The sequence below is a fragment of the Lipotes vexillifer genome, unplaced genomic scaffold, assembly GCF_000442215.2.
Source record: "Lipotes vexillifer unplaced genomic scaffold, Lipotes_vexillifer_v1.1 scaffold756, whole genome shotgun sequence".
Lineage (NCBI taxonomy): Eukaryota > Metazoa > Chordata > Mammalia > Artiodactyla > Lipotidae > Lipotes > Lipotes vexillifer.
The window spans coordinates 2,627,990-2,653,203 of NW_006773042.1; the positions used below are offsets into that span (position 1 = coordinate 2,627,990).

The following is a 25,214-nucleotide window of genomic DNA, read 5'->3' on the forward strand; positions in this document are numbered from 1 at the left end:
GCTGGTATGTCGATACACTAAATAGTATCACCCTGAATATAAGAATCACAGTTCTATCCGGGGAGTAAGTAAACTTTAGTTCATTTTTGCACATCGCTATGAGTTAGCCTGACTAAATAATAGTGTTCTTCGGAGCAGTGGAAAAAACTGAGCTAAGGAGAAAATAAATACCACTTTTATTGTTTTCAAGGCAATTTCTTAGACATTATCTCATTTAGTTCATAATTACAAAATAGTTTATTATGCAGCTGGGTGTAAGATTTAAGGATTGTTACTCCCAGACTGTGAATATTTTACCTGATATTTCTGAATTTGCATGTAGAGAATACCAGTGAATATTAAAGGCAAAAAATTCTTAGATTTAATTTGACTTTAGAGGCTGTTCAAGTTCTTGCACTCTGCTTGTTCCCAGACTTGCAGAACTGCTCACCAATTTACAAGGGCACCTTTCAGGAATAAAGCAAAATAAAATAAAGGGCATGACAACTGATTGTTCAGGGTTTATTTTTACCAAAACTTGATTGACATCTGTGGATAAGACATTAAGGTGCTATGCTCTGAAGGGACAGTGTTCAAATGAATTTGTTATCGTCTAGAGGAATTGAGAATAGATTAGAAATTTAAACATGTGCCCATTTCAGAAGTGTCAATTGGTCTTGGTATTTCTTACTATTCAGGGATAAATCCAGCTGGGGTTCTAAACTTAGCTTGTGGAACATTGTTTATGTGCTTTGGAGCACTCAATTGTACCAAGAACTGTCCTTTCCCGATTCTGTTTACCGCCTTCATTCTCTTAATTAAACAACTTTGTCCATTGGAAAAATCCCCTGTTTACAATTGTGATTTGGTTTCTCTTCCCATATATTTGTGACTATTTGTATAAACTATTCTGATGTTGCAGAAAGACAAATCACATTTATTTCCTTTATTGACAAGCAAGATTGTGTATCTGAGTACCCAAGAGAACTAGAGTTGGAGCACTGTGTATAATATTTGAAGCCAAGCAGCAAAGCTCTTGAACCATCCTGGGAGCTAGGAAAGAAGCCGAGTGCTTGTCATTCTGTCCATTTCCATCACAGACAACAGGCAGTTCTGTGCTAAGAAGAAAACTATTGTACAGTTTTGCACATTGGACTAGAATCAGAAGACTCAGTTTGCAGTCCTAGCTCTATACCAGCTCACTCTTCAGCGTGGAGATATGGTAGGCACGGTGTAAGTACGGATTCAGTATTTGACCACAGGTTAATTATGTGACCGACTAACTAGTCACATAACTATGTGCTTTACCCTGCAGTACTGGAAGGGAAATGACTCTTAAGGCCCAGGAAGGAGTTGGTGGAACAACCAGAGCTGTGGTACCATCTTGGCATATAGAATCATCTTCTTAACCAAACACCTTGTGTTTCTGAGCAATTCAGGACATCTGAGGAATCAGTAGTAAAAGAAAAGGGAAGGGACTAATATTTCTGGTGAAAATTTTGAAAAATATATCCACCTTGGCCCTACCTCAGACCTAAGGACAAAAAAACTTCCAGAAGTATATTATGTTTATGGTAATCTTTTAAACAACTGGGTAAGTAATTCCTAGTCTCAGCTACTGTTAGCAACCACTGCTTTAGGGGAATGGGCAGGGGCCCCAAGGGGACAGGGGACATCCCTGTCAGCCCTCCCCGAGAATTAAATGCCTGCTCCCCACTCTGTGGCTGTCTCTATGGGCTGTGGGAGGGAGGAAGGGAGGGAGGAAGGAAAGAAGGAAGGAAGAGAAAGAAAGGAAGAAAGAAAGAAAGAACCACTGCTTTAGAATAGTGGCTTCCAAACATTTCTCTTCCCACATACGCTCAAAGAAATTTTTAAAAATCCACTTGAAACTAGGTGCATTTGAAATTCATATCTGATATTTTCATCATTAGTCTAAATGGCTTCCAAAGGGCTATTTATTTTGGCATATTATAAATATTAATATATTTTAAAGATATATTATTTATTCTTATAAATATATCCAATGAAATTTGAATACCACTATGATGTGAAGTTCACTTTCATGTAAAAACACACATACATACTCTTCTATAACAATCATAAATTTTATGTAGTTCCAGTTTCCACAGAATTTTTTCCTAATGTGGTATGTTTATTTACTTGAAAGTTTTATATTGATCATTCTATCATATTTCTCTGTATAACTATATATAGTTATATATATACACACACACACACACACACACACACATATAAATTTGTATGTATTAAACTGAATATGTATAAATTTAAAATCGACCTTTCTTTCCCATGTCCATAAGTCATTAAGTGTTAAAAATGGGCTTTTTTTGACATTAAAATTTTTTTTCTGCTTTACTGAGGTATAACTGACAAATAAAATTGTAAGATACTGAAAGTGTACATTATGCTGAATTGATATACATATACATTATGAAATGATTCACACTATCTAGTTATTTAACATATTCATCCCCTCACATATTTCTCTCTTTTTGGTGGGGGGTGAGAGCATAAAAATGTATTCTCATTTGAGCCATCACCACAATTATTATTTTATACAATAGATCAAAACACCATAGTCTATTACAAATGTTGATCAAAATAATTACATAAAAAATAAAATTTCATTTGAAATGCATTTCTGATTAATACTAGAATGAGGCAGAGTTTAGCATGAATTCTATTCCAGTTGCTTTTGTTTTAGGTTTAAGCATGGAAAAATCTTGTTCTTTCAAAAATAGAGAAGTATTGAAGGCCTTTTCTTATAATGACATCACTGAACTCCTGCAGCTTCTTCTAAGTTGGGTCCCACATTTACATATTTACCTATCAGAAGAATTATTTCAGGTAATCTACCAATTGGCAAATCTATGAGGTTTTCCTTCAATTATAATGAGAGCAAAGAATTGGAAATTGCCCGGTTTGCAACAGCAATTTCTGGAAAGTATACAAAAAACACCACCAAGATATAATACACAGCCATTATGCTTGTAACTCTTTCTCATAAAGGCACCTAGATTAATCTGGTGTATGTAAAATATGTGGGAAATATTATTAAATTTCAATATATTTTTGTCAATTAAAAACATGTGCTTTGAGTATTTTTATCAAACTGTGGAGCTGCAGTTCTGGCTAATTTAGTTTATGCAAAATGGTGACTCCAATAACATAAATGGCTAAATCAGTTTTCACTGTAAAACAAATCAACCAAATCAAACTTACTTTTTGTCTTAAAAAAACTGTCTTAATTTTTCAACTCAAATAAATGTAATAGAGAATATCTACATTGCAACTGTTGCACTTCTGAATGCAGCAGTAGCTGGGTATCAGCTCACACCATTTCTCCCACTCATCCCTTTAAAATGGTACAAGTTCACAACTTAGATTTAATATTTACCACTTTAATAGCAACGTCCTAGGCTACATGAAAATCGGAACCCAAATCTTTGAAAATCAGACCTCTGTGCATAAGTATTTCCAGATTATAGGAGAAAAAGTCAGCGTGAGCGATAAGGCCCTTTACTCTCATATGCACGCACCACACACTTCAGCAACGTCTAGAGAAACACCATGTGCCATTCCCAGCACAACCCCAAGTCAACTTGGATAAAGGCAGTCAAAATTTTTGCAAATTTCTTCACCAATGGTATTCCTAGGCAAGTCTTAGCAAGCCAAATGGCCAACATATTATATATCATTAACTGGAAATAATTGGAAACATCTGTGACTCTATCCATCTGAAAGGCATATATTTTACTTTCCAAAGTTTTTGGTACCACGATATGTTGAACAATGATTTCTATCATTTCCTGCACTCTACAGAGTACAGAGTTTTATGACTAGGGAATAGATATAACTGAAGCTTAAACTGGACAGTGAACCTATTTTTTGGCTATGAACAGGGCACCAGAAACTTTTCTAAAGTTTTCTTCCCTGCTAATTTGTGTACAGTTTCTAAGCCACTTTTAATGGCTGTAGGAAAGAGTAACCTTATTTATATTTTTACCAACATCTTCTACTGGTCTCTTAAATTAATAGTCAACCTGCTATGAACTTAGAAGTGTGTCAGAAGTAAAGGAAATAAAGAAAAACAAAGCCCGGCAATTTTGGTTGGAGAGGTTCATATAAAATTTTGAGATACTGGTCCTCTGGAGGTAGCTGGAGAAGAAAGGGATTAAGTATTTGCTTTTGTTTTCCAATGAATCATTTGGAATTTTAACATATGTTTCAAAATAAAAAGTTACTTCAGTTAGTACAATAAAAGTTTCCCTTAATCATTCATTTATTTACATTTCTTTGTAAAACATACTCCCTCTTCATTGTGTTGGTTATGGGAAGTAAGGTATAATGTGTGTGCGTAACAAACTTGAGGTATATACACCTCCCTTCCCCTTACCCATGCAGGACATAGCTAATTAATCACGGCATTCTTTGCTACTGAAGAGAAGTCTGAATTTTGGGGTTTCATGAATCTGTTATCCATCAGCTGATGCCGGCATGCAGATTTAAGGCTATTTCCTTTCCTTGGTACCAGAGAAAAACTTAGGTCAGCGTGTCCACCCTCCCCATTTACTAGCTAAGAAATCTTGGGAAAGGCTTTTAATCTGTTCTGCTGCCCTCACAGGACTGTTACACAAGTGGAAAGATTAAATTCCCATAAACGCATTTTGTAAACTGTACAGTTGCAATCACACATTGTTTGAAGAAATAAGATTAATTGTTTTGTAATGTAAACAGCACCATCTCTTTAGTTAATCTCTTCCTGGGCTCTTTCCATACATATTTATTTTATCTATTTTGTAAGTGCAGATTTTTTTTAATTTTTGGTTTTATTAAAACTATCCACACCTGTATTCCCTTTGAATGTGATCTCTGATCCTAACCAGAAGAAAATGCTGCTGGAGAAGGAGAAAGCTCGAAATCTCACACCTGGCTCAGCATTATGGTGCTCTGGCAGTCCTTTCTTCTCGGCTGGAGGCTGTGTGATTAATAACCCCTCTTCCCAATTATATGGATATAATACTCCTCTTCCTTTGGCTGGAGATGGGAGATATCTTATAAATGTGTGACGCACATGGGGGCTTCGTGATGCAAATTTCAAAATCAGCTAGGGGTTGATTGGCAGAAAACTGAACAATGGGGTGACAGGTGTGCTGGGGGTCAGGAATCTGTGAAAGAGAGGCTGAGTGAAGGTGGAGAAAAAGAGCTAGAGAGATTTGGAGTTAATCAAGAGCAGTAGCTGGGACAGCAGCCGTTTATGAAAGCAGATCTAAGCCAGTTATCCTGGAAGAGAGGGCAGCTTCAAAGGCTGGTGAAAACAAAGAGAGGTGTGGGAGTTTAGCTGACTTCACAAAAAGCAGGATGGAACTAAGAGGCCAAGATGATGCCATAAATGGCACAAACGTATTCTCTGTGTACCACATTCCCGAAGTGTGCCTGTCTGCCCCAGGTTTGTACCCTGAGGAACCACGCCCATTTCTGATTATGACAGCCTCAAGGTCAGAGACGCTCTCATTTGTTTCTCTAGATGCCAGCAGGGGACATGCACTCAGGAAGTGTTCACCGGACTGGACGGAACTAAACATTGGATTGTCAGGAAGATGATTTGGGTAACACGAAAAGGGGAGAAGCAGAGATTCGAGCCACAATTTCACCCCTTAAACATGCCAGCAGAAGTGATGAGGATGACTACAGGAACGTTTAGTTGGAAGGCTTCCAATAACTAGGCGGAGCACATTGTTCAAGATAAGCCCCATTTTGGTTTGCATTCTAAAATTCTAGTTAAGATGTGCTAAGTTTTCTGCATAGCAAATGCTTTCACCCCAAGGCCAACTAGACAATAACAAGTCCAAAGGTGGAAAGTGTGTTGAAACTTTTCCAAAAACCTGGCTTGGGTATCTGTTGCTGACTTACTCTCTCAGGTGATCCAGTCAGCATAGCAAAAGAACTACCCCAGAGAGAACAGGTGGAAAGGGGAGAGGTACGGATGCCACATCCTGTGATGGCCCGCCCAAACAATTGCCCCACTCAACTGGGGGCAATGCAGACAGGAGAAGTGAGAGCCAGTAGCTTGATATATTGGTCACATCTGCTCTTAGGGAAACTTCATCTATCTTCCTTGCACTCTAGCCACTTTGCCTTTACGGATGGTTTTTACTTATGTAAAAATATTTTTTCTTTGGGCAGTATGACAGACTCAACACATGCTTCCATGTCTAAATGTATTTCTTTAGCAAATTATCTGCAAGCCAAAATTTTATGTGGGGTTTAATAAATCTGTGAGTATAGTTTATACATACACACATTAATTCAAATAACTCTCTTAAAATAGTCACATTTAACTATCCATGCACACAGACTATATGTTTACATCATCCCTGATGCATAAGTGGAAGTTTTCCAAAAATTCTGGGTACAGTAGAAAGAGGGAGTTCCAAGGAAGGAATATTACCTCTAAAACTCCTCTCTAACACATATATGAAGGCATTTAATCTGTCGCCAAATACCAGAAATATTTTACTTTTCCCATGTGAGAATGAATACTTCACCTAAATGAATTTTAAATAGTGAAATGACTACTCCCATCAAATCTATCTTTACTTAAAAATAATCAAAATGAACAGTTTTAGAGTTTCAAACTATTAGAGAAGGTTTTTTATTTTTGTTTTTTTAATTAAGAAGTGCTTCAGCTTGGACATATTCAAGGGAGATCACTCAGTGCTTTAGCCAAGAACATAATTCAAATATTGTGGAAATAATTTATGCTACTCTTCAAATATTTACAGGTCTCCCTCCTTCCTGACCAATTTGTGATTGTGTAGGACTGTGTGTCTAGTTCTGGACAATGAACTATGAGCAATGATGAGCTTCTCCTCGCAAGGAGGAGCATTTTTGTGCCAATGTAGACACTCCAGATCTATCCTTGCTCTCTGCATGGCAACCTGTGATGATTGAGATGGTGGCTGTGTCCCTAGCCTTGTTTCCTTAGTGACAGTGATTGGTAAAACTTCCTGCTGACCCATGAGAATAAACCTTTGTGGTTTTTAGTCACAGAGACTTGGGAAGTGTTTACTAGCACAGCATACAAAGCCCATTGTGATTATATATGTGTGTGTATGAATATGTTTATATACATATATTCCTCATTAAAAAAAATCTAATAACTATATATTAGTTACATAACCTAATACACACACACTCACATAGTTTCTTTTTAAATTCCAGAAGAATTTTATGTGAACCAATTGGTGCCATTCTACCCAGAACATTTTATGTCTTGTTATTTAAGAATTGTGAGTTAATATCATTCTGAAAGTAGTTAAAGAAAGAGGTCACAAGCAGATTCTACTTGTATTGTTTGTTGTTTACAGTTGTTAAGACTGTGCACCTCAGTTGCAGATCTACACAGAGTCTAAGAAAAATATACGTAGATCTGCACATACACAATCTGTAATAAATAAATGGAGACGTGTATAATAAAGTTGCCTTAACTTTATGAATCCCACAAAAGTGTGCATTTAGCTTTAGTGAAAGTTCTTCAGAAACAAAGGAGTTATAACTCCAACTGCCTTCTTGTAGAGGGAGGGTTCTTCATTGACATAATACTATGAAAAATAGGTGCATGACAGTCTAGAAGTGGAATTTGTAGAAAAGCTGAATTGTTTTGAAAATGGTGGGGGGGGCGGTGTTAAAAAGAGATGGATGGTACCTAGGGGAAATCTAAGAAGAAGCTAGGGCAAAGGGAGAGGGGAGTTCCCAGAATTAGCAGCACAGCCAGAAAGAAGCCCTCGGCCCACAGCACAGCCTGGTTTAACCTGACAAATCCCTGTTAAAAGTGGCACTGATTAGGAAAAAGCACAGAGCCACATTTTACCCACAGGTTCCAACTGTGTGCACTGAGTTTGCACAGAAATAAAACAGTTCCGGAAGCACTAGAAGGAGGGGTTGGCTGTCGACACTTACTGCGAGGACAATCTGGAGGGAACTATGAGCCACTTCTATGTACTGGTACTCCAGAAAACACCCCGAGACCGTGATGTAGCGATGGTCTTCTGGGGCCCAGTCTGGGGCAGGTGTCACTGATGTCACCGTACATCCTGGTCCATTCTCCATCCACCAAGATCGGTGCATTGAAATATTAAAAGTCAGGATAAGGTCTGTTTCCTGCAAGAAGGCAATTTATAAGGATGAGAATTACTTTGTAAGTGTTAGTTAGCTTATTCGGACTGACTTGCTTTTGAGTTTCCCATTTTGAAATGTGGGTTTTTTCCCCTCCCCTTGCTGTATTTTATAGGCAGAAAGGTAGCATCTAAAGTCAAACTATCAGTTCCACATGAAAATTATGTTTATCGATTTCATTTATGAAGGTTTGTATTTGTATCACTGCAGTGATACAAATAAAAATAATTATTAGTAGAATTGTCAGACTTACATTGTTACACTGAAAAGTCTTAGCTTAAATTTAGGACTTGTAAATATTACAAAGGGAGTGTTTTAAGCTATTTTTATCAAGTGCAGTTCATCTTCAGCCTGCTATTTTCCTCTCCCTCAGAATATTTACCTTTTGCACATTTTAAATGTTAAAACTGTACATCAGTTTGGCAAAATTTAACACAATAATGTGGTTAGTGGTTAAAATATGTGAGAACTTTACTTAATAAAACACATTATTTCTTGTCCCCCCACCACTTATTATTATTTTAGAAAATCAGGATCTTTTCAATCTTGCCAATTCCTAATATAAAATTGGTCACAATACTTAGAAAATATCATCAGCAAATTATTGCAGGGTGAAAATAGTTAAGTCAACAACTCTTTAGATGAGGTTCAGCATGTTAGGTGATGTGCAGCTACAAATGGAATGATGGTAGTTTCCGCACTAGTGACCTTGAAATCACATACACAAATGTGGAGCTGTCAATAGCACAGGGACGAATGTTGTTTTCCAGGAAGAGAATGCATCAAACACATCCTAGTATTCAGCAAGTCATGAGGGAAGATTCTAACAGAGAGGATCAATGGTGGAAAAGGAATTATTTCAGTCTCAGTGATAGAACCTCAAGATAATAGATGCCAACTACTTTCACGCCAAAATGAGGTACCAGATTGACCAGGCAGATCCTGCATAGGAAATATTAAGACATATTCACTTAAACTGAACATATGAAAAGGCTGAGCATAAGTGATCAGGGAATTTGGAGACTGGAAAGAGTATTCCTTTGGAGAGTGCTATGTTATGAGTCTCATCATCTCCATAAAGTGGTGGTAAGGGAGGGGGTAAGGTCTCTTCTCTTCAAGCCTATTGAGAAAGGCTTCAAAGTATCCCTTGGAACCTGGGAGATACAGCAAACTGGTTTCTGACTCAGTCAGAATAAATCTCAAAATAAAAGCCTGTGGCCGGAGCTACCTGCTAAGTGGCCAAAAATGTCTTTTTTATTGCATTAGTTGATTTTTGAATAGTGAACCAGTCTAGTATAAATCCCACTTGGTTGTGGTGTGTAATTATTTTTGTACATTGTTGAATTCATTTTGTTTGAAAACATTTTGTTAGGATACTTGCATCTATATTTGTAAAAGGTAGTGTTCTTTTCCTGTATTTTCTTTGGTTTTGGCATTAGGTTAATGCTACCTCATGGAATCAGGAAGTTTTCCATCTGCTTCTGTCTTCTGGAAGAGATTGCAGAAAATTGGAATAATTTCTTTCTTAAATGCTTGGTGGAATTCACCAATGAACCCATCTGGGCTTGGTGCTTTTTGTTTTGAAAAGTTATTAATTGATATATATATATATATATATATCAATTGATTCAATTTATTTAATAGATATAGGCCTATTCAAATTTCTTCTTGTGTGAGTTTTGGCAGATTGTGACTTTAAAGAAATGTGTCTATTTCACCTAGGTAATCAAATTTGTGGACATGGAGTTCAGCTCTATACTGAAGTCTGTCTTCTCTACTACAGCAGCTAAAACAAAATTTATCTTGCCACTTTTAACAAGTTTCCAGTGCAATTTTTTTCTTACCTGGTTCGCTCTCTTATTTCACAGAGTACATAATTCACTACTTTCTTAAGAATAGGTGAATGATTTTAAGTCTGAAGTGTTTTTACCCTACTTTTATATTAATTGACTGATATTTTGGATGGATATATGCTTCTTGGTTGGAAATCTTCTCTCAGAACTGGGTGGCTGTTTCTCCATTATCTTCTAATTTCCATTATTACAGTTAAGAAATCTGATATCATTTTGTTCCCTGTAATTTTTTATGTAACCTGTTTTCTTTCTTTTGGTTTCTTGCATCATTTTGTTTTAAACAGTGAAATATTTCAAAAACATCAAAAAGTATAGAGGATATTATAATAATACCATTATACCCACCACTCAGTTTCATTGAATCTTATGTTATATTTGCTTAAAGTCATTTTTTAAATAAAATTTTATACATATAAATGATGCTTCCTCTGTAGTCTTCCTAAATATGATTTCCCCCACTCCCTCTCCACAGATAGTTACTATCATGATTTTCGTGTCATTATTCTCATGAAAGCTTTTTGTAGTTTTACTGAATATTTACATAGTTATTAATAATATAAAATGCTGGGTTTTTAGGTTTTAAAATATATATATATATATACTCTGTAACTTACTTTGGTTCCATGTTATATTTTTGAGGTTCCATCTTATATGTTTGAGGTTTATTGATGTAGAAAATCTGTTTAGCTTCACGTTCTGAAATTCAGTAAAACAGTATCTTGATGAGTTTCTTTTTCACTTAGTTTGTAGAGCATCTGGAGGGACTTTTTCCATCCAAGAGCGCTTTCCTTCCATTCTAGAAAACAACCTACATTATATCCTTAATTGTTCCCTCCCCTCTACTCTTTTGTGTTACTGCAGGAAGCTCCTATTAGTCAGACATTTGTCTTTCAGGATTGATCTCTTACATTCTTATTTTTTCTTTCATATTGTTCATATCTTATATTTCTCTTTACTCTCTTGTAGATTTTCTTTACCAAGTCTTCCCAAACTTATATTGAACTATATCTTTAATTTTTAATATTTGGAACTTTTAAGAGCTAATTCGTCTCTAATTGTTGCTTTTGTATAGTTAATATATTTGAATTGTTTCTTGGGTATAAATTTTCTTATTCTCTGAATACTTATTCTTTTAAAATTGTGGTTCCTACTTCGTTTTTGCTTTATCCAAGTTACTTATTTTTACTAAATAAGTAAACAGATAAGTAGATAATATTAACAGTAATTATCAAGGATCTACTATGTGCAATAGGCAATGTTCCTACCTTTATGAGTGTTCATTTGGGGGTGGGGTAGATGGACAGCAAATACATGAACGTATCAAAATGTCTGTGTAGTGATTAATATATGCAGAAATATAAGATCAAGTAAAGAAAAAGAATTGGGTGATGGGGAGTGTAACACAATATTAAATATAATAGTAAGAAAAGAAAAGATGTCTCATTATTTTGTATTTGCATGAGTTCTGAATGAAGTGTAGGAGTAAAGAGAGCAGATATGGGGAGAAGCATTCCAAGCAGAGGGAATAGCCAGTGGGAACGCCTGAATATTTTCTATTATGTTTATTTTTGCCTCTGACTTTCTTGTCAGAGCTGTTCCTTGGAAGTCTTTCACAAAAGTTGTCCTTTCATACCAAAGAGAAACTAAAACTTGATTGGCAGTTTGTCACGCGTTAGTGGGCTGATCAGCTGGTATCCTTCACATATGATGACTGAGCAGGGCCTTCCAAATGCTAGGTCTGTAGGGATTGATAGGACTTTGTTCTGGGTCTTCCACTTTACTTATGGGGTATACATCAGACCACAGCCTCCTTGGGCTGAACTGGGGAGGAGCTGATGCTCTTGCTACATAATATGCAGGCTTTTTTTTTCAGCATACAGTATTTAATTTAATGCTCATGTATTCAGAAACTTAACTCATGCCTGCCTGTGCTTCAAGAGTCTTACCAGTCCAGAGGAGAAGCCTCGTTGCATAGACTAAAGGAAGCGCCTCAGGGCAGTCTAACTGCCCCTTGAACAGATTATTCAATTCATTTGCATTTTTAATCCTGTACCTCACATACACCTTCCACATCTAAATCCTGACTTTTCCAAGGGTTTTATGGGTCAAATCTGTACATTGGGACCCACTGCACGATGATAAGTTTTAGGTTTTTCCATTTTGCTAAGTCACGTGCTAATCCTCTACTTTCTATCTTCCAAAAACTGTTGACACTTCTTGTCCATTCTCTTTTTACTGTGTGTTATCATTTTTTTACTCTTTAATACCACTTGGTAGAGTTTCAGGATGAAATGTAAGTAAGTACATATATTCAACCAGTGATCATTAACTGGAAAGTTTCTGGCATTATCTTACATTCTTATTTATTTTCTTGTGGACATTTAAACAAAAGGTCTCTGTGTAAGCATAAAATAATGCACACATAAGCATGTGTGCCTTATTTTAAGCACAAAATATAAATTCCTGCTTGTAAAATAGACAGTCGAAAGGTCTCCTTAAGTCCCCTTAAGTGCAACAGAAATTTCTGAGTATGACCTGCTCCATGCATAATCAATAGGTTATTTAATTCCCATATATTTTGTAATTTTGAGTTCAAAATTATAAGGACTTTTGAGACAAAGAATAAGTCTTGATAGCACAAAATAAGGCATAAAACCACAAACCAAATCTTGTATATTATCAATGAATTCACACTGAAAAGGATACAAGATAGGATCAGAATTGTAAGATTTAAAACTTTTATATCTAAAAAGCCTTTAATAATTATATGTTCAGAGTAGTATAGTATAATTTGTATCAATATATTTATTCATCTCTCTTAGTAACTATTCAAAAAGTTCAGATTAAAGGACCCCATTATTGGTCATGTCATTTTTCAAAATAGCAGGGTCTGATGTATTACACGAAAGCTGTTATTAGCATTAAAAAGTTGTTTCTGATGGGGTTGTATGTATTCAGGGCAATACAAGAAGCCTAATTGCTCAACAAATAATAAGCATTTGATAATTAAAAAAAGAGCATTGAAAAGTAAATGAGAAAATGATACTAGTCATGTCTGAGAATTTCAACAAAAAGCTACAATTTACTTTCACAATTTATGGCATTTGTTGCATAATCTATTCTAATAGTAAACAATCGATTCGATATTGCAAAGATTAGAAGGTGGAGGTAAGAGTGAGAAGCTTTCAGTTGCAGTTTAAAAAATCTGAAATATTTTCTTAAATTTCTGGAGTTTTCTATTAGTTCTTCTTTTAAAATAATAATATTAAAAATTGATACTCTCGCTTTTACAGATTGCTTAGTTAGTATCTGAAAGTATAGAAACTATGCTTCTTAGTAAATGGCAATTAGGTTATAGTTATCAGTATAGTTACTAACAAATATTAATTATTCATATACCATATGCAAAACACTCTACCAGGCCATGGTGATGAGAAGAGATGTAAGATGCAATCTCTAACATTACAGGACTTATTGTCTCTTTCGGAGGGCAAGGTATAGAGATAAAATGTAACAATGAAAGGAAGCATTTGATAAGCACCTAATGAGAGGTGTGGATAATGTGTGTCTGGGAACTCGGAGGGTGTGATGCCTGTGGACTCTGGTGGGGCAGCCTCTTAGAGATGGGAACTCTAGCTGGGGTTTAAAATAAGAGCCAGGTTAGATAGGTCCACAGCCTGGGGGGAAAAGACCATTTTAACTGGTGTGGACCAAATAATCAAAATTGTAGAGCTAAGAATACTTGTGTATTTAAGGACAAGTAAGTAGCCTTATTTTTATGAGATGAGAGTTTTTAAGAAGGAGTAGTGTGTAAAATCACTTCAGAAAAATAAGTTGAGGACAGATTGGGGAGTGACTTAAATGCCAAACCAAACATCCTGGCTTATTGAAAGATTTTTGACCAGGGACAGGACATTGATGCTATCAAACATGAACAGAGATATATTACAGAAAACATAATCAAGTCTCCTGTAGGACTGGGCTAGACAGTGCAGGAAACATGTGGTGAGACCAGTACAGGTGCTGTGTTAAAAATAGTCATGATGGGGCCTCCCTGGTGGCGCAGTGGTTGGGAGTCCGCCTGCCGATGCAGGCGATACGGGTTCGTGCCCCGGTCCGGGAGGATCCCACGTGCCGCGGAGCGGCTGGGGCCGTGAGCCATGGCCGCTGAGCTTGCGCGTCCGGCAACGGGAGGGGCTACGACAGTGAGAGGCCCACATATGGCAAAAAAAAAAAAAAAAAAAAAAGGAGGTGATCACACAGATTCTATAAAATCCAAATGCTTCATCTTAATCACCCTAGGCTATTCTGCTGAGTTCCCTAAGTGTCCAGGGAGGTGAGACCAGGATCACCTCAGAGTAATACTTTATATTATTTTAATACTCTCAGAGTAAGAATGGGAACAAGTCAACATTACATTAAAACATACTTCTGGTGCTGATATTAGAGGAATGCCAGGCAAATACATTGAATGGTAAGAAGCAAACTTTAACAACAATAAAAATGCTCTGGAAGGTCAAAATAGTTATATTAATTAAAGCATATGTATTTAGACATTGGGACTAAGAAGTTGTTAGAGAACCCTGTGACTGAATGGCATCCTTAATTAGCTGAGGATGCAGGAGTTGGGATAGTGAGGAAGGCTATATTTGACACCAAGAATCACTTATTCTCAATGAACTCTTTTTTTTTCTTTTTTTACAACCAAATATACACTGAGTTAAAGTTTATAAGATCATCAGAAAGCACTGTGTTATATCTCATTGCCAATATCTATATGTGGATACTAATTCATAGGAAATTCTGAAAAATTCTTTAGAATTTTCACAGCTTATTTCCAGCTGGTGAACTTAATATTCTAACCTTAAACATAGCTGTTTTCTTCTGTTAATACATGCCTAAATCTATGCAAACCTGCTCATACATATAAAAACCCTAATGCCAAATTTTTCCTGGTAACACAAGAATTAGTGAAAGCAAATCATATCGTTCAAGATGCCAGGAAGAAGGAGCTAAGAAAATATGGTTTTGAAAAGATAAGCAAAATTACAAATGCACTTTATTTGACAAGTTGAATGAATGTTGCATATATAGGAATGCAGCCTAGAACATAAGGAAGTTCATATCTACCAACTCCAAAATCCAAAGATGTAACTCATCCTACTATATGATAAACTTAAGAGAAGTAGATGGAACATCAAAAATATATTTGTGCCCCTACTTTCTTCTAGAATCCTTAACTATGGGTAACTTTGGGATATGGCTGATTATGGATCATAATTCAGTATGACACCATAGGTAGTGTTAACTCCAGTTCCTGGCTCCTGTCTTTAGTTATTCAAGGAAAAATCAAGAAAATATTTCTGTGAGCATGAAAAACATTACAACCATTCCTCTAAAATCAATGAGGAAAATCTGATATTTGGATGTATAAAATCTAGTTTTAAAAACAAAACGTGTTTCTTCCCACTATGTGGAAAGATTCACTAAAGATTTAGTACAAAATGTTTCAAGTTCATTGCTATTACATGTTTTCATTGTTTCTTGCCTGAAAACAGGTTTCTCATGTCTGTGTTGCAACAAAGGCCATTATTTCACTTCTCTAAATCTTATCCTAATTGCCTCCTTAGTCCAGATAAATGTTTTACGTTATTCTACAACTGGTCTGCATCCTGAGCATTGTTGCAAAAATTACATTTTAATGAAATCCTCCTCAATACTTCTTATTAACATCCTGCATTTATCTCTGTATTTAAATTGATATTTTGGGCTACCCCTTCTAAGCTTTTCCTGATTAATTCCATTCCTTTTTTGAGATCATAATGTTATAACTGGTGTGTGTGTGTGTGTGTGTGTGTGTGTGTGTGTGTGTGTGTATCAAAATTATCTTGGTCCATTGTTTTCTTCTTGTGGGAAAGGGATATGTTAAGCCCTAATATAGTCACTGTTCCTGCTTAGGAAATGCATATTAACTCTCAGCTAGAGAAGAAAGTCTGCGTTGGGAATACAAAGAATTTTGTTTCAAGGTGGTCCTTGTAATGTTCTGAAAGACCTGTGTGGAAGGAAGGAAGAGGAGGGAGGGAGGGAGGGAAAGGAAAGATTGAAAGGAAAAGAAAGAAAGAATTCAGAAAGGAAGCTGCCGTGCTCTTAAAGTTAATTGAACCTCCAGGCTCAAAAGTCTTGATTATTTTTTTACTTCCAAAGTTAGGACTCATCAGCCATGAGTGGGATCTAAGTTTGGCAAAATGAGTCTTCTCTCTTTCACACCCTTACTAGCATATGCTAGAGGCAGAATTTTCTCAGCTGGTTACAATAATGAAAGATCAACTTCTCACTGACTTTATAGTTTTCGATGTACTGAAACCTCTTCAGGCAGCTTTTCCTGCTGTTTTCTCACTTTCTCATTTGTTCCCACCCTGCAGGTATCTTTTCCCATTTTGTGAGTGTTCCTTTCCCGTCTAAGAGCTTTGAAAAGTGATCTGCATTCCCTCTAGGGGCTTAGGGACACTAAGAACAGGTTAGCTATTTCAAGAGAAGATGTTACACTGCCATTTTGGCACTCATCTGAAGGCCACCATTTCCTTTGTTTCTAAAGTACATTTATGTGGATTTTTTTGTTTTTTTTGCGGTACGCGGGCCTCTCACTGTTGTGGCCTCTCCCGTCACGGAGCACAGGCTCCGGATGCGCAGGCTCAGCGGCCATGGCTCACGGGCCCAGCCGCTCCGTGGCATGTGGGATCTTCCCGAAACGGGGCACGAACCCGCGTCTCCTGCATCAGCAGGCGGACTCTCAACCACTGCGCCACCAGGGAAGCCCCCACATTTATGTGGATTTTTAATTGGCATGGAGGCAGAGGTGCTGATGATACTGAAGGCTTGGTGACATTTCAGGAACACTGAAATGTTCTCCTCAATGGTTCCCCACCATTACTTCCAGTCATTATCCCACCTATGTGTGCAGCCCACCCCCGGTCCTGACGCTATCATTTTCCCAAAGTTGGAAATGCTGACTTGGATAGTATCTTCGCTTGCCTCCAAAGATTTTAACTTGTCAACAGAATTGAATTGGGAGCCCAATCACATTTTGATCCATAGTTCAAAATGTCTCTTAGTTAAGTTTATTACCAGAAATGCTAATAAAGTTTTATGTCCTTTCCTTTCTTCATTCATTCTCTGGGAGAGAATAATTCATGGGAATGTGACCCAAAATGGTAGTAAGATGGAGCTAAGCCAAGCGTTAATGTCACTGATGCTGGACTTTAGAGAGCCATCTTTCAGTTATTGAGAAGGATAATAACTAAAGATGCAATGAAATACTAATTAACAGAAAATTTCTCTATAAGACCTCTTACATCTTTTCATTTTGAAGATAAGTGTATCTCCTAGTCCATTATAAATTCTTCAACATACTGTTAAGTTTGAGAAAATATATATACTGCAAAAAGAAAGGAAATAAAACTTTTGTATTTATTACCTAGACTATGCCTCAAGAACACTTAGAAGGAGAGATTATTATCCTTATTCAACAGAAGAAAAAATGAGGCTGAGAGTGCATATATAACTGCATCAAGTTATTTTTATTAAGGATGAAACTAGGTTTCAAAGCTATTTTTTGTCTGAATGCATGCCTTCCCACTAAACCTTGTTGCCTTTTAAGGAAATTCTCTTGGCCACCTAATCAATCATTGCCAAAACACCATATTTGGTATTCTTTAGGAGGATGTTCTAGAATAAAAACCAGTGGACTCATAATTCATACAATTTATTTAAAAAAATTTCTAGGGCTTCCCTGATGGCGCAGTGGTTGAGAGTCCGCCTGCTGATGCAGGGGACACGGGTTCATGCCCCGGTCTGGGAGGATCTCATATGCCGCGGAGCGGCTGGGCCCGTGAGCCATGGCCGCTGAGCCTGCGCGTCCGGAGCCTGTGCTCTGCAACGGGAGAGGCCACAACAGTGAGAGGCCTGCGTACAAAAAAAAACCAAACAAACAAACAAAAAATTTCTAAATGCTGTTCAGAAACCTACACAGCACTATAAAAGACCTGGACATGTCCTCTTTGGTGGTTTGCTAACGCTAATCCAAAATTCATTGTACCCTGAATTTACAGTAGAGGTATATTAGCCATGCATTTAGATGAAGGAGCTTTTAAAGATATTTTAGTTGTACTTTATTCTCATGAGAGATTTTTTTTTTAAGTGGTAAGATTTGTCTCTTGTCTTGTTTTATCCTGGCAAGTACATAGATCAATACTGCTTAGAATTTGTGGAGACAAATATAAATAAACCTCTAAGTCTAAATAAAACACCTTTAAGTATATATACCTATTTCCTTTGGATTGCTTCCAAAGAGCTCTTTGCAGCTCTTGTAATGCACAAGTCCAAGAGGCTACTGGTAGAAAAGTCACTGTCCAGAAGAAAACACTGAGAAATAGAAAAATACTCATCATTACTTTTACACAGAAAGAACACTTAGTTCCTCTGTCTCCTTTACAAAGAGGAGATATTCTTTCCCGAAGTGTAAGAGGACACAGAAGTAGAAGTTGGGAACACAAATATGGGGAAGAAACAATTCAATAATTTGGTTATAGTGGTGAAAAGGTGAGGATGAAGTGGGGTGGTGGGCAGGAGAGTAGTTCATTCTAGAAATGGTGCTGATGTTGCAACAGCATCAGTCACAACTCAGTCCTTCTTATTTATTTATTTATTTTTTTTGCGGTACGCGGGCCTCTCAGTGCTGTGGCCCCTCCCGCCGCGGAGCACAGGCTCTGGACTCGCAGGCCCAGCGGCCACGGCTCACGGGCCCAGCCGCTCCGCAGCATATGGGATCCTCCCGGACCGGGGCACAAACCCGTGTCCCCTGCATCGGCAGGAGGACTCTCAACCACTGCGCCACCAGGGAAGCCCAGTCCTTCTTATTTAAAAGATGTGCTTCCTTCCAACTCTTTTTTCCCCTTCACTTGCCTACAGAAAGGCATCATTCTCTATCAAAATATTATTTTCTATTTATTGACGATTCTCTTCTATTTGTTGACGATTCTCTTCTTAAGAGTACCAAAAATTAAGTCTTGTGAAAATGAATAGTTTAATAATTCCCCATCCAAAAGTTCATAGCCATAAGCCAAGGGGCCATTTGAATTTACATCTTACACCTTAGCACGTCCATTGTCGTATAATCTTAAGTTATAGGTGGATTTTGTTAAGCTACTTCAATAAAGGAGTAATAAAGTAACCAGCTATTGTGTCCTGCAGTGGACATAAGAATTGTGTGACATCTAATCTTCTCATTCACCTGAGGGATCTTGTACAGTCTCCTGGTCAGACTGTTTTAGAGTTTGCATCTGAAGACAGACACTGACAAAACTGCATCCTGTGTCCAAGGTACTTGTAGGGTCTAAAACTGATGTCCTATGAGGAATTTTGAGAGAATTTAGGTTGAATTGTCTGGAAAAGACTAAAAGAGATTCTTATAATTGCCTTCAAATATTTAAAGAAATATAAAATAATCAGAGGGATCAGACTCATTTATATTTAACTTCAGGGAGAAGCCAAAGATTCAAGCTGATGAATTTATCTGGGAGGTAAGGCAGACAATCCTCATAAGATTAGAAATGTTCCCAGAAAGAATGGGTGGTGTTCTGAGTAATGAATTCCTGTAGCTAGTGGTATCCAAGCAAAGGCTGGATGGTCCTTCAAGAGTGAAGGCTACACTCAAAACTTACAAATCGCTTCCCTCAAAATGATTCTGTGATTATATGAGTAGAGAGAAAACAAAGATCATATATGACATGATTATCCATTGCCTAGGTTTATTCAGTACCACTGAAATAGGGGAATGTAAACTTCTGAGTATATCACTCTATCTAGCTCATGTGAAATGACTTAGAAAAATAAGCTGTAATTTTAAATCTACCAATGACTAGTTTATGCCCAGCTGTTAATAATCTGCCTCTATTGACAGCTACTCATGTTAGCTCTTAAATATACTGCACTATGCTGTAGTTGACAATGATTATATATAAATTCTCAGCGCCAGGCACTTAGAGAATCTCTTTAGAAGTATCAAAATCACTTAAATACTCTTGTGAAAAGGAGCAATTTTAATAGTTTTTCACTAATCAGTGATTGTTCACAGTTAGAACCAAGAGAATGACTTGAATTTATACAATGAATCTGAAAAGGTTCCTACAAAACTCCAGCAATTTAAGAATTTAATCTAGATAGAATATCATAAAGGTTACTTCCATTATAGAATATAGCTACATGGGTTTTTTTTTTTTTTTTTTTTTGCTTTTTGGGGTTTTTTGAATTAAAATTTCCTTTATTGCTGAAAAATGCTCACCAACACCTGAGCCTTCAGCGAGTTGCAATCATTTTGCAATAGTAACATCAAAGACCACAGATCACCACAATAAATCTCATCATAATGAAAAAGCTTGAAATATTGTGAGAATTACCGAAATGTGACACAGAGACACGAACTTAGCAAAAATAGTGCCAATAGACTTGCTCGATGCAGGGTTGCCACAAACATTCAATTTGTAAATAATGCAGTATTTGTGAAGCACCATAAAGCAAAGCACAATAAAACAAGGTGTGCCTGTAATTAAAGCCCCTACATGTTTTGGGGGTTTTGTTTCTTACACTTGTGTTCATATTGAAAACAAAATTTTTTCTCAATGTTTTTGTCAAACAGATCCCACTAGACCACCATGATTGTTTTTCTCAAGTTTGTTTTTCCCCTATGAGAAGATCTCTTCACAAGCAAGGGCACCAATGGCATTTCTTTTTGGTGAGTCTCTTAAAAATACATCAGAGAGAACTTTCAAGCACATATTGTGAGTTGACCCTCTGGGTACTCATGATGTCTCTTATTATCAGCATCAGAACATTATTGTCCTACCCATGGCTGGATGATTCCTCAACATTGATAAAACTCTACCATGGAATATCATTGACCAACTTTGTTGATCACTGAGCATGTTTTATGAATTTTTTATTTTACATTATTCTACTGGGTTTTCTTCTCCGTGTAAACAGGCTTTAGTCTTCACTAGCTCTTTAAAAGCACCATCATCAAGCCCACTTATAATGATTGTCCTTTGCCACACCTGCCCTTGTCTCTCCACCATGTTTTCAGTCAGTGAGTGTGCATCAGAATCACCTGGAGGGCTTGTAGAAACAGGCTGCAGGGCGCTACGCCCACAGTTTCTGATTGGTAGGTTTGGAGCATGGCTGAGAATTTACATTTCCTAACAGGTTCCCAGATGATGCTGATACTGCTGATCTAGGACATCACTTTGAGACTCAGGGCTCTACCAGCGTGCCTCATGCCTCATACCGTTTGCCAATTTTCACAGCTATTGGCACTTACACGTCTTGATTCTGCCCCACGCATGTAGGAAGGAATACAGGCCTTTCATTGGTTCAGTACAACGTAACTTTACCACGGATTTGACGTGGGTAGCAGAGCTGAGCGTTTGCTGAGTTTTCCAGCTCCCATTCTTCAAGCCTTCCTGGATTCCTTGATGGACACACTATTTCTTCTGAGACTAGGACACTTGGATTTCCCTTGCCCGGTTCCTTCTGGAAGCTGAAGGTGAGCAGTTAAGTTCACTACCCACATCTGGGAATCTACCTGGTTGCCTGGACATGTGTGACCTTATGCTCACTCTGGCATTTTTGTTTTGTCCGCACTGATTTCTTTCTGTGGCTTGTGGTTAAGACTTTGAAGTTTGCCTTTTCTGTGCCAGTGAGTCTAGCGTCCTAGGTCTGGCATTCCCTGGCCCGACTTCAAATACCCCAGGCTACCTTCGTCTCTGTTTTTCAAACGTGGATTATTTATTCAGTTGAACAACATTGTTGCTATTCCTGTGACTGCTGCCTATTCTTTCACTCTCTTGATTTCTATATGTGTTTCCAGATCCCTCAACCCCAAGCTCCATCTGCCTCATGCTCTGAGACTCAGTGCTGGCTTGGTCTTTTTCCTCTATGAATGATTACGTTTCTGGTAAGATCATGCAAGTTGGCTGGAAGGTTCTAATGTCACCTACACGCATGAACTAGACCCAAGTAAGTCAACTATATTTTTTCCTTTTTAAACCTGTGTCAAGGAGGTCTCTGGGCTTGTTATGCAAAGTGTAGTCTGAGGATTGGTGGCTTTCAGCATTTCGGGGTGCTTGTTAGAAGTGGTGAGCCTCAGGCTCCACCTCAGATGTACTGAGTTAGAATCTATGCGTAGCAGGAGCCCCAGGTGATTTTCATGCACATTGTAAAGAATTGATATATGGTATAGAGGCTATAGGAGGAACTGCTGCCACCTGAGACTAAATGGGACTCTCAACCTTACCAATCATTTTTCCTATTTCCTTATCACCACTGATGTAATTTTACAAACCTGTGTTGGGTGAGTTTCCCACTGACAATGTGAACTATGACCAACAACCCATGATTCTGCAGGAACCCAGAGTCTCTCTGTGTACATCTCACATTTGTTGTTTCTTGGGATTTCTCTTGCACAACGCCTTTTCTACTGTGTCAACATACCAAGGGAATATTTCTTCATGCTTTTGGCCATGATCTGATGTGGGCTTAGATGACAGGCAGCCTGAGGGTCCAGGGTGGATGAATACCACTCAAGTTCAACAATAAATTTTAGGTGCTTAATGTAATGCTGGCCCACAGTAGGTGGCTATCCAAACATCTCTCATCAGCATTTATTATGGAGAAGTTGTTATCGGTAGATCAGGCTGGGTGAACTAACTCCACCCCAGAGCTTCTGTGGTGGATGGGGCCGGCAGTACTGGCCTGGAGAGTGACCAGTGAACAGCCTTGTTGCCAGCAACCCATCCCTAAAGGAGCAATGCTTCAGGTAGTGACTGAGTCCAAAAGTCAGGTCCAACCATTGCAAGGAGGGGGCTAATAAGACACATAGAGTGTCAGAGCCTCAGTCGAGACTGCCTACCTTCAGGATAGGGCTATACCCCAAAAGGAAGAAATGGCCATGTTACGCGGGAGACCCAGGTGGACAGGCCCTTATTCATAAGCGGTGCCACAGAAAGAACACGGGTTCTGTCAACAGAATCCAAGCTGGGTTTGTGTGACCTTGAGTAGCTTTAACCTTGGATGGTCTTCCTAGGCAAATGTCCAGGATCTAATAGAGGACTCAGATAGTAGATGCTTAGTTCAATGGTAGTTACTATTATTTTATTGTAGGGGGAATCATTCTTATGTGAGCCTATGGACCTGAGGGCTACTCCAGGTTCTTTGAATTCTGACCAGATTGGTTGGAATGTTGGGTAGCTAGTGTAGTTCAGGATCTGAGCAGAAGGCAGCATGCGTGTTCAAAGCACAAGTGCTTAGCAGGGTATATTGGAGGACATTTTTTTTCCCCTTTCCTCTTTTGTGCTCTTCTATTGTAATTTGATGACTACCTTTAGTGTTGTGTTTGGATTCCTTTTTCTTTTTTGTGTGTATATCAACTATAGGTTTTTGGTTTGTGGTTACCATGAGGTTTTGGTATAGCAGTCTATATATATATATATATATATATATATATATATATATATGTGATTGTTTTAAGTTGCTGATCTCAATTTCAGATGCCTCTAAATATCCTTCATTTGTACTCTTCTCGTTTCATGATTATTTGTTTTGATATTATATTGGTATTTTACATCTAATTGTTTTGTGTGTCCCTTAATTGCTTATTGTGGATACAGAAGATTTTATTACTTTTGTCTTTTAACTTCCCTACCAGTTTGTGTGTGGATGATTTCCTACCTTTACTGTAGGTTTGCCTTTACCCATGAGCTTTCCCATTTCGTAATTTTCTTGTTGCTGGTTGTGGCCTTTTCTGCCTAGAGAAGTTCCGTTAGCATTTGTTGTAAAGTTGGTTTCGTGGTGCTGAATTCTTTTAGCTTTTGCTTGTCTGTAAAGCTTTTGATTCTCCATCAAATCCTAACAAGAGTCTTGCTGGGGAGAGTATTCTCGGTTGTAAGTTTTTTCCTTTCATCACTTTAAATATATTGTGCCACTCCCTTCTGCCCTGCAGTTTCTGCTGAAAAATCTGCTGTTAGCCTTATCGGAGTTCCCTTGTATGTTATCTGTTGCTTTTCCCTTGTTGCTTTTAACATTTTCTCTTTAATTTTTGTCAGTTCGATTACTATGTGTCTTGGTGTGTTCCTCCTTGGGTTAACCTGTATGGGACTCTCTGTGCTTCCTGGGCTTGGGTGACTGTTTCCCATATTAGGGAAGTTTTCAGCTCTTATCTCTTCACATATTTTCTCAGGCCCTTTCCCTCTCTCTTCTCCTTCTGGGACCCCTATAATGTGAATGTTGGTGTGTTTGACATTGTTCCAGAGGTCTCTTAAACTGTCCTCATTTCTTTTTTCTTTGTTCTGTTCTGCGGTAGTGATTTCCACCAATCTGTCTTCCAGCACATTCATTCTTCTGCCTCATTTGTTCTGCTATTAATTCCTTCTAGTGTATTTTTCATTTTAGTTATTGTATTGTTCAACTCTGGTGTTCTTTATATTTTCTTTATATTTTCTAACTCTTTAAATACTTCTTATAACTTCTCACTCTATGCATCCATTCTTTTCCTGAGTTCTTGGATTATCTTTATGATCATTACTCTGAACTCTTTCTTGGGTAGATTGCCTATCTCCACCTTACTTAGATGTTCTTCCAGGATTTTATCTTGTTCCTTTGTCTGGAACATATTCCTTTGGCATCTCATTTTCTTTAAATTTCTATTTGTATTTTTATGTCTGTGGTAGGTTACATTTCTCAACCATAGCGAAGTGGCCCTCTGTAAGGGATGTTCTATGCGTCCCAGCAGTACAGTCCCCTCCTGTCACTCAAGGGCCAGGGAAGAGCTGTTCCAAGGGTAGCCTCTGACCTGAGTTTACAAACTCAGTTCTGCAGCTGCAGGATTGTAGTTTTCTTGCTTCTGGTGTCTGCCCCCTGGAGGGTGAGGTTGGTCTGAGGTTTGTGCAGGCTTCCTGGTGGGAGGAGCCGATGCCTGCCCTTTGGTGGGTGGGGCTGGGTCTTGGCCCTCTGGTGGGCAGGCCTATGTCAAGGGGCGTGTCTAGAGGTGGCTGTGGGCTCAGGAAGTCTTTAGGCAGCCTGTTTGCTGATTAGGTGGGGTGGGGGTGGGGGGCGCCCTGTGTTCCTGACCTGTTG

General features: G+C 38.0%; 1 protein-coding gene across 1 annotated transcript in view; it reads right to left on the reverse strand.

Annotated features, from left to right (window-relative positions):
- Positions 1 to 25,214, reverse strand: part of NKAIN2 (sodium/potassium transporting ATPase interacting 2) — a 547,495-nt gene that overhangs the window by 151,091 nt on the left and 371,190 nt on the right. Inside the window, exon 3 of the mRNA XM_007447977.1 lies at positions 7,963 to 8,163. Coding sequence (XP_007448039.1) covers positions 7,963 to 8,130 — 168 coding nt within the window. The 5' untranslated portion in view covers positions 8,131 to 8,163. The remainder of the gene's footprint in view (positions 1 to 7,962; positions 8,164 to 25,214) is intronic.